This window comes from Geotrypetes seraphini, chromosome 7 (genome assembly GCF_902459505.1).
Source record: "Geotrypetes seraphini chromosome 7, aGeoSer1.1, whole genome shotgun sequence".
Lineage (NCBI taxonomy): Eukaryota > Metazoa > Chordata > Amphibia > Gymnophiona > Dermophiidae > Geotrypetes > Geotrypetes seraphini.
In genome coordinates, this window is record NC_047090.1 from 146,543,945 (window position 1) to 146,554,066 (window position 10,122).

Below are 10,122 nucleotides of genomic sequence, written 5' to 3' on the forward strand. Positions count from 1 at the left end.
TGTCCTTACTTATACTAAAGGATTACTTATTGTATTTTATTTTATGCTGTGTGTCTCGAGTTAATTAAACATTCTTATGTACCCTTTCTAGATTTCTGGTCAACGCTGCATAAAAAGGCAAACCCAAGAAGACGCTATTTGAACAATAAGTTTGAAATCTACAGATAACTTCTACAAATTTCTACAGAGGATTACAATCTATGCGCATTTTGCAAGGCATACAAAACAGGATATTAGGAATTATTTTTGTATGTTACTGCTTAATTGGCAGCCTTTAGACTTTTCTATCCTAGGTTGACACTACATATATATATACAAGGGAGTGCTGAAAAGTTCTCAGCCCAACCAACTAACTTCCTAAATTCTGAGCATTATTTTACCACTGTAGGGAAAGGGATTGGGACTTGTATACCTCCTTTCTATAGTTTTACAACCACACTCAAAGCAGTTTACATACAGGTGTTTCATACATTTTTTCCCAGTCTGTCCTGATGGGCTCACAATCAACCTAATGTACTGGGGCAGTGGAGGATTAAGTGACTTGCCAAGGGTCACAAGGAGTAGCTTGGGGTTTGAACCCACAACCTCAGGGTGCTGAGGCTGTAGCTCTAACCACTACACCACACTGAAAAGTGTATTGTCTTAAGTGCCATTGTACAGAAACAGAAATTCTGTTTTGACATTGTTTCAGATCATTGATTGAACCGTATTTATTTATTGAATTTATTTTATATCCCTCCCTCCAACGAGCTCAGCATGGGTTATCCATTCTCTTTGGTTGGGCTGAAAACTTTTCAGCACCCCATCTGTATATGTATGAAATCTTAATATCTGTTTAATAAGAGTTACCCTGTTTGTCACCAGTTCTTATCTCAAATCAAACAAAAAATGTAAAAAAAATAATGAAATATGATATATAAAAAATATTGGAAGATATTTTATGTTCCTGGGTTAAAATATGAAAAAGTTCACTATAATTCTAAAAATGGTATCTGAGAGGATAGTTATCAATTGTAACAAAGTAAATTTCCTTCATTGCTTGCCTTCTAACTAGCTTGCCTGAGATTTAAAAAAATTATTTTGCATTAAATTAATCCTACAGAAGTTACTTCCTTAGTACTGTACAAAAGGAACTCTGACCTGGTAACAGTCTTGAGTTCAATGTGGATGGCTTATCCAGTCTTCAATTCTATTTGCTTGCTCTTATAAAAATCTTGTTAGGGTTGTAAATGATAAGTAAATAAATAGTTTAAAGAAGGTATTCTCTTTAGGAATAGCTTAGCCCACAAACTGTATTAGGATCCCTTGCTCCAGCCTACAAATGCATTTGTAAAACTAGGTAAACTTTCAGAGCTAATGAAGCTGGTCTGCATCCTATGACTGACTAATCATTTGTGGAAGATTTGGTAGCAGACAGCTCCTCTAAATTTCCACATACTCAGGAATTGTCTCTTTGTCATCACAATATTATAAAGACCATGAGGGCCCATTACAGGGCAATTTAGGAATCTGTTGATGCATTCATGAATATGTCTGGTATTATATCTGCTTCTGAAGTATGTACAATTTAGGCCAGTCCTAAACTTTCCTAATCCAACAATTAGGTTTACACGTATTAGGAGATGTGGGAAGAACGATTTTGTAGCTTATTATTGTCTCACCGCTCTCTTTATTTAGAGAAAAATAGAATCTGTCTTGGGTGTGATGGAATTGTTCAAGCATTTATTTTCATTCAATTAATCCCACAAAGATTACTTTGTGAGAGATTAATTTTAGCTCAAAACAATCAAAGATGTGGTTTATGCAGACCTATGAACTTAGATCCCTACTGATATTAAACAAACTTGTTCCTACACTTTTGTGCAGAGGAGAGTAAATGGATGTTGAGTTTAGCACTCCTAACCTTTATGAATAGATGGCTCCTCTGCCTTTGAATTGTTTGCCTTTGAAAAATAATTTTATTGGTTTATTTTCCAGTGTATTATAATTACCCTGATTGCACATGTCAGAAGCAACTTAGAGAGAGAGAGAAATTAACACAACAGATATTGTACCTAATATCCTGATAGAATTTTTATAAATGTAATTTATTATTACAGTATATTGGTAAATAAATATGTATAAGGCTAGTGTTTTAAAACATTTGAATATAAAACCCATATCAAGCTGCAATTTGTGTTAAATACTCGATCATTTGTTTCATATGTAGAAATGCTGTGCAACATATTTAACCTTGGAGGTATATGAATAAAGCATCTGCTGGTATGTGACATGTATGCCCTTTTATTCATTCTAAAATGGCAGCTCATAATATGCTCCGAAGGACATCTCTGCTACTGTTTATGCCAAAATGGAACAATTTACTGTATGTCTTCATAACAGTTTGCTTAAGTATTTTAGTTTTTAAGTTATTTTTGGTCTACTTGTGTATCGATAGCATGCAGTATATATAGCCCATTTCTTCAATTTACGGGGGAAAAAAGACTATGATCAATGAAACAAACAAAACAAAAACAAAAAGTGGATGGAAACCTCCACCACTGTGTTACCTAAATACATAATTGACAAACGAGCTTTATCCTGCTAGTGAAATGTGTAATAGATTATATTCTAAAGACTTTTCTGGTAAAATAACACTGCAAAGCACATACTTTAAAAAAAGGTGACACAAGACTGCAGCTATGACTTATCAGCAAGGCAAGTACGCTTCTTCCGCAGCTGACTTTTATGAAAATAAAGTACGAAAAGGAATTCCATACTGCTGTCTATGAGCTTCTTACAAACCATGTAAATGGATTGGAGATGTGTGTGTTTTCAACTGAACTGTGTAGGTCTGTGAAAATATCTGGATTTTCCGTCAGAATGAGCTTAGCATAGTACTGAGATACATGCAATCACTAACCCGACACATCCAGCCATCTGCTATCTATCTGCCTTCTTATTTACCAAATACTAACGAGTAAAAGACAGACTGTACTTGTTACTAAACAAAGAGCAACCACGATTCTTATAGCCTTAGATTTGAATGAAGAAAATGTAAAATCTTGTAAATGTCAGTTTCGACAGCCTAAAGGTCTTACTTAGAAATCAACTTATGAAGGAATTTTCCTGGCAGGTGCCCTGTGAAAAAAATGCTTTGAAAAGTCATAAAAAAATATATTGAGGTTAATGCCAAATATATGCTACCTTTCTGGACATGCTTCCAATACTGAAAGAAGAATAGCCAGCGAACACGCATACTTCCTCACTCTTAAGAATTTTTTGTCTTTTCCCCCTCAGAAAACACACAGGAAAAAAAAATCATTTCCAAAATTAGCCCTTCATATAAAACTGAAAATATTATCTTTATGTTAAAACAATTCAGGATGAAACATTCATAAATATTTCAAAAGATTTTTGTAATCTTCTACAGTATGTTGCCATCTTGACCTGCCTATGACTTCTCACTCTTTGTGGCAATTCTCGGTTTTTATTCAAGTCCATTCAACCGAAAAGGATGTTTCAAACGGTAAAATATATGCTTTGCAAGGACAAACGAATGAGCTAAAGTGGCCAGGTGTGGGATTACAAGACAAGTTCTCTGTTGATAGAAATTGACTGACGGCTGAGGAGAATTTAAACACTTGCTCATCCAGTGTTTCCTCTCTGCGCTTCTTTATCTACTTGTTGAAGAATTTGCTTTTTTATTTTGTGACTAAAAATTCCATGCAGGAAGCGTATCCAGACTAGTCTATTCAGCAACTTCTTAATTTTGATGAATTCTCAGATCTTGGTACCCATATATTAACAACATATAGAAATATGACCTTTTTAAAAAAATACAGTTTACTTATTTGAGTCAATAACTTTCCGATGTTTTAATTTTTGGGGCTGGAAAATTCTGATATTCTTTGATTGTGTAAGTCTTTAGACCTCTTGTAACCTAAACATATATTTTAGTAGGAATAAAAGCTGTTTTTCTAAAATTCGTTTGCTAACTCATGAACCGCATTCGATTTGCATTTCAAGGTGTGTTTTTAATTTTTTTAGCTATTTTTTTTAAAGATCTGGCTACGGTCGGATTGTATTTTACACCAGTGCACTGTTTTTGTACGTTATGAGGGGCCGCTGCAAAGTTCTCAGTCCAACCAAGAAGAGAATGATGTGGAGCCATGAAACTTATAAGTTATTCCACTTTTCTTGACACTTTTCGTTTCAATTATATGAAATGGAACGAAAAGTGTCAAGAAAAGTGTGGAATAATTTGTAAGTTTCATGGTTCCAAATCATTCTCTTCTTGGGCTGAGAACTTCTCAGCGGCCCCTCCTACTATGCGGTGTATCGGGTTAGGCGCTGTTGAACTCAGGAAGGTGCTGAAATCTCATCTATTTGCTTTTCTTTTTGATTGGCAAAAGCTGACAGTGATTGGCAGGTATCCATGGCAACCCAGCAGCCAATCTGCCAAATCCAATAGAAAATCGGACGCCATCTCAAGGCTGTTTCTTCCCTGTGAACAACGCCGTGATTGCAATTCCTTATTCTGGTGTTTCAAGCTACCAGGCTCATTCTCAGTTACCTAAAAGGAGCTCATCTGTTGTTGTTGGGGGGGCTTTTTTTTCTATCTTGGTTTTAACAGGTTTGTTCAGTGTTGGATTATCGTCTCGTTTGGAAGTCAGCAGCCCCAATGTTTCAACTGCCTATTCTGAATTTTAGCCCGCAGCAGGTAGCCGGGGTATGTGAGACTCTGGAGGAAAGTGGGGATATTGAGCGCCTCGGTCGCTTTCTCTGGTCCTTGCCAGTGGCCCCAGCAGCTTGCGAGGCCCTGAACAAAAACGAATCAGTTCTCAGAGCTAGGGCTATTGTGGCCTTTCATACTGGAAACTTCAGAGAACTGTATCATATCTTGGAGAACCACAAGTTTACCAAGGAATCCCATACCAAGCTTCAAGCTCTTTGGTTGGAAGCCCATTATCAAGAAGCAGAGAAGCTGAGAGGACGACCCTTAGGGCCAGTAGATAAGTACAGAGTACGGAAGAAGTTTCCATTACCCAGAACCATTTGGGATGGAGAGCAGAAGACACATTGCTTTAAAGAGAGAACAAGGCATTTGCTAAGGGAGTGGTACCTGCAGGACCCTTACCCTAACCCCAGCAAAAAGAGAGAACTGGCCCAAGCAACTGGACTTACCCCCACTCAAGTAGGCAACTGGTTTAAAAACCGAAGACAAAGGGATAGAGCTGCTGCAGCAAAAAACAGGTCTGTACTTCCAAATGGTATTCTGGGAATAATAGTTAGTATTTATCAGTGCTTGTGAATATTTCTCCATTCTTAGGGGAATTGGAAAGCTTATTAAAAATATTGACTTGTTTTGGGTAAGGAATATGCTTTGGGGAAGAGATGTTTTGATTTTTGTAAACATTAACTGTTTTTGTTTTTTTTAAATAAAGTAAAAGAAATAAATAAACTTGCAAGGGATCATCATGTGCTTAGACTTTGATAAGAAGGAAAGATTAAAAGATACATTTTCATAAAAATGTAGAGAACATTTTAATATATAGGAAGGAATTGTTAGTGATGAGTTTTAAGTTATCGCTTTATAGTGATTGTCGATGTTTATGTTTAAAAAGACAATCATGTTTGAAAAAAATCTGCACAATATATTCTGTAAAAATTGCACCACATGAATAAATTTCCAATATTGAATATTATTTTAATGATATGGCTGCATATGGTTTTATAATATGCCTTTCTTATAATGTCATTCTTTTTATATCTTTCTTTTCCAAAGATTTTTATTTGTAGAAAGGAAATAGAAAGAAGACCTTTATGAAACATAGCTCTATTTTATTTATATACATTCAGAAAACTACTTTGATGTTTAATAAAATGTATAATTCTGTGTGCAATAATAAACGTGCTTTAAAGAAATTTCAGATTGAGTTATTTAAAGAGCTTTCAAATTAACTGCTGTGTAATTGCTTTCCTGTTCACAATTACAGTAAAAATAGATTTTTTTTTAAGAGGTCTAATAATGTGCTACATCTCAACTTTTCTGTGCAGCAAAAGGTGTTGCTGAATAACATAAAAATTATTATTTTACTATGATGTTTAATATTATCATTGGGTTTCAGAAATGTTTTATTTACATCGCATGAGGTCCATTTTGAAAGAATATACAGTACTTTCTAAAAATCGGAGGTAGGAAAGATAGTGGGCAATATTTCTTTATCTGGTTTTTTTTAATATGGAATAAATGAAAGATACATTATGGATAGCTTGAAAACTGCAAAAGTACTCAACGAGTTGTTCAGCGTAGATGGGCTTAGGTATCTCTTGTCTTCCTTTAATATGGTATATATTCTCTCTCCTGAAAAGTGACGCGAAGATGGAGGGCTCATCTAAACTTGGCAACCAACCATTGACTAGTGTATTTTCACTTGTAGTTTATATTGTCCTTTTACTTTCTGAATCAAAATTGTATTTGTTGCAATATTCATACTCTAACAAAAATGTGGTTCTTAATTAACAAAATACTAGGGGTTCCTTTTACAAAGGTGCATTAGGGCATTAACGCACAGAATAGTGTGTGCTAAATTGCCGTGCACGCTAGCCGCTACCGCCTCCTTTTAAGCAGGTGGTGGTAATTTTGCTAGTACGCGCTATAGCGCGAGGTAATTTTGTGCGTGTGATAAAACCACTAGCACACCTTTGTAAAAGGAGCCCTAAATAAACCAAACCACTCGTAAGGGAAACAAGACTGAATCCGGATAGGAAAAGTGTATTCAGTCTCATTTCCCTTATGAGTGGTTTTGCTTATTTATTATTTAATATTTATACTGTTTTGAGTAGGGTGGCAATGACTGAAGCTGCATTTTTTTGCAGCTAGGTCTGCAAAGATCGCCTTCTAAATTTGCTTTGAGACTGATAATATGACATCTCTTTGCCTTTTCTTTCAGGCTGCAGCAGCAGGTCTTATCCCAGGGCTCGGTGCGTTCCCTGGCAGTGGAAGAAGCTGCAATGGAGCCACTGGGAGCCGCTTCCAGTCCTGCAGCTAGTTTGTCCAGTAAAGCGGCGACCTCTGCCATTTCCATCACATCTAGCGACAGTGAATGCGACATCTGACACACCAGCCATGACAAAAACCAGGAGAAAATGGGAGAAAAACTAACACAGTGCCTGCCTAGACTCCCCTTGGCTTCATTTTCATGCAATGTCAGACAGGCAGCCAAAATGCCGGGGATTCTTGATTAAAATGCCCCTTCCTTTTCTTTCTTTTAAAAAAAGTAGATGGCTAAGGTCTTGACACTTTTTATTTTAAGGATCTACTGAGACTATGCCTCAAAAATAACTATACAAAATCAAAACAAGAAGACGAAGTTGCAAAATATTTGAGCGCCTGCCCTGTATCACTGATGGGTATTTCATGTTGAAAGACGCTGTTATATTTTTTGCTTTACTTTAAAGTTTGTTTTTATATAAAGTGTTTATTACTTATTTAAGGAATTACCATGTTAGATATCCTGTTCCTTTTGCTTGTTGTTACTATGTGCACAGGTGACTTGTATAGAATGTGTCCCCAAATAGTAGATCACATGGAGACGCTAACAAATAAAATATTTGGTGAGCTTTCTTATTAAATTATCTATACGTAAGTCCTTAAACAATGCATTTGTCCTTTCCATATATACTGACTTAACATTTTACGCTGGTAATTAAGGTAAGTATGTCTTTTTTTATTAGATTATTTTTTTATTTATTATATTTTATAGTGATTTAATTACGCATCGGAAAGACGAATTGAAAACTGCTGATTTTTATAACCTTTTCTTATCGTGTGTCCCGGATGACGGGACATTCCAAAAATGTCATTGCCATCGTATGTCCCATACTAATAAAGAGCCAGGAACACAAAATATTTGAATTTACAGACATGACTTATTTACATTATGTTTACAATAGCCGTAAATGATAACGGTGAATAATACAAAGCTTTGCTAAAATAATTACGATTGGAACCAGCGTAACATAAAATGTATTACGATAGGAAAAGGTTAATGTAGCGATCTTCAGAACGCAAAGGTCGGTTTGCAGCTGTGCATAGAAATGTAGTGAAATGTGATCGTCTTTACAGATTAATGCAATGCAAAATAGAATGCAAAAATGTACAATTCCAATATTAAAAAATATGCAAACCCCGACTGTTTTAAAATGCATATTTTGAAATCCCAAACATTTAGTAAAATAAGTATAATGTACAATAAAATTGTTATTCATAGGTGCTTGAAAAGAGCAAAAGGACACGTTCCTTCAAATAAATACTGCAATTAAAATAACAGAAAACTATCACACAAAAGTCTCAAGCTACTGTTAAATAGAATTTAAATGCTCCATTATAAAGGGTTTAGCAAAAAATAACATGGGCTGCTTAGGTTAAACAGAGTAAACATCTATACTGTATATGACAAATTCCTGCAAATGAGCGATGTTAAACAACATATTTTCTTGTATGTAAATTGGAAAGAGGATATTGCATTGAAGGTACAGATCCTTTTATATAATATAAAGGAATGACTGCCGAATACCATAAACATCCGAATATCTACATATGATCTACCCAGGCTTAGCATATTTATTATAACTGAGTGCAGTAAAAACAATAGCTTACGTGTGTAAGAACATCAATGGCTGATTTTTTTTTTCCAGCGAAAAAAATATAAAATTAGCAAATAAATAGCATGGATAACACACAAAATTTCTGTGTGATTTTCTGTACTGCCAAGGTACAAAACTCGGCAATACACATTTCAGCATCATTAGAGGTACCGCTGTATGCCTTAATATGTAGGAAAAATGTCTTGTGACTTGCTAGTCTCCTTACCTGGACAGTATTTCTGAGCTATCTGTATTTTGTGTAAATCTAATTTTCTCAAAATTCTTAAACAACTGAAGAATTGATCGTATAAGGTATGAGTACTACTTTTTTTTAGGGCTAGTAGACCTACCAGCGCTGTGCATCAAAAAAAATCAAAGATTTCTGCAAAAAGGTGATATGCTTCCCAAAAATCAAACGCTATTGCTGTTTGCTATCCCTCACATAACCGTCATCCTACCTTACAATTTACTATCGGATATGTAGAAATCAGACGTGCTTTATACTGGAGAAGAAGGGCATGGAAGCATTGAAGAACAGCTGAGAATACAAACACGGTTTTGGTCACCCAGTACCTCCGATTGTATGCACTTGTTTTTTCCCAGCAAAAGGATTTCATATGACAGAATTTGGTATCGATCTTTAAATCAATTTAGCTGTGCTCTTTCTGTGAGTGCCATCTCATGTGAGTGCCTGTCTTTAGAAATTTGCAAGTAAGAGCAAGCTGATTGTTGAACTCCTTTTAGCTAGCGATGGAATATGTCTAAAAGGATAAGGAAAAGAAATAAGAGGTGGAGAAGTTGACAAATGGAATGTTCCTATTATGGTTTATAGTTAGGGCTCCTTTTACTAAGCTGCGGTAGCGTTTTCAGTACGCGCTGCAGATTAGCGTGCGCTAACCCTCGCGCTATGTGGAAAAACTAACGCCAGCTCAATGGAGGCGTTAGCTTCTAGCACGCACGGCATTGTGCATGCTAAAACCGCTAGCGCAGCTTAGTAAAAGGAGCCCTTAATATTTTAATAACTAATTTTCAAGGAGTATAGCATTAAAAAATAATATTTCCTATTGTTACTAAACAACATTATACTGTACACTATAGCAGCGATTATGATGCATCTGAAAAAAGAATCAGGGTACATTAGAGCATACATGAACAGTTCAATCTTGTATGTTTACAAACATATCTGTGGTATCCCACAGTCTAATTGAACCAAGACATTTAGGATCTGGTTCGCTTTCTTCTTATAAATAGAGATTGGGAGGGAAAAAAAGTACATTAGGTAGATAAGGCATGAATTAGCATGCACTGTTACCAATGACTGGCATGACAGATAATGTGTGCTAATTCGGGCCTTAACTGCATAACGTGGCAGAGGGATGGAACTGAGAATAGACTGCTCAAGAGGAAGCCTTATGTCAATCGCTGTTTTAAAATTGGCCAGGAATCGGCCAACAGCGATTGAATCGCTATCTTTAGTGAATCTGGGCCTAA

The 10,122-nt window shown here is 35.7% G+C and overlaps 1 protein-coding gene across 1 annotated transcript; it reads left to right on the forward strand.

Moving 5' to 3' along the window:
• Window positions 1-4,663: 4,663 nt before the first annotated feature.
• Window positions 4,664-7,626, forward strand: SIX6 (SIX homeobox 6). The gene is made up of 2 exons (XM_033952977.1): window positions 4,664-5,235; window positions 6,936-7,626. The coding sequence occupies exons 1-2, from the start codon at window positions 4,664-4,666 to the stop codon at window positions 7,099-7,101; spliced, it is 738 nt and encodes a 245-aa protein (XP_033808868.1). The 3' UTR covers window positions 7,102-7,626.
• Window positions 7,627-10,122: the final 2,496 nt, after the last annotated feature.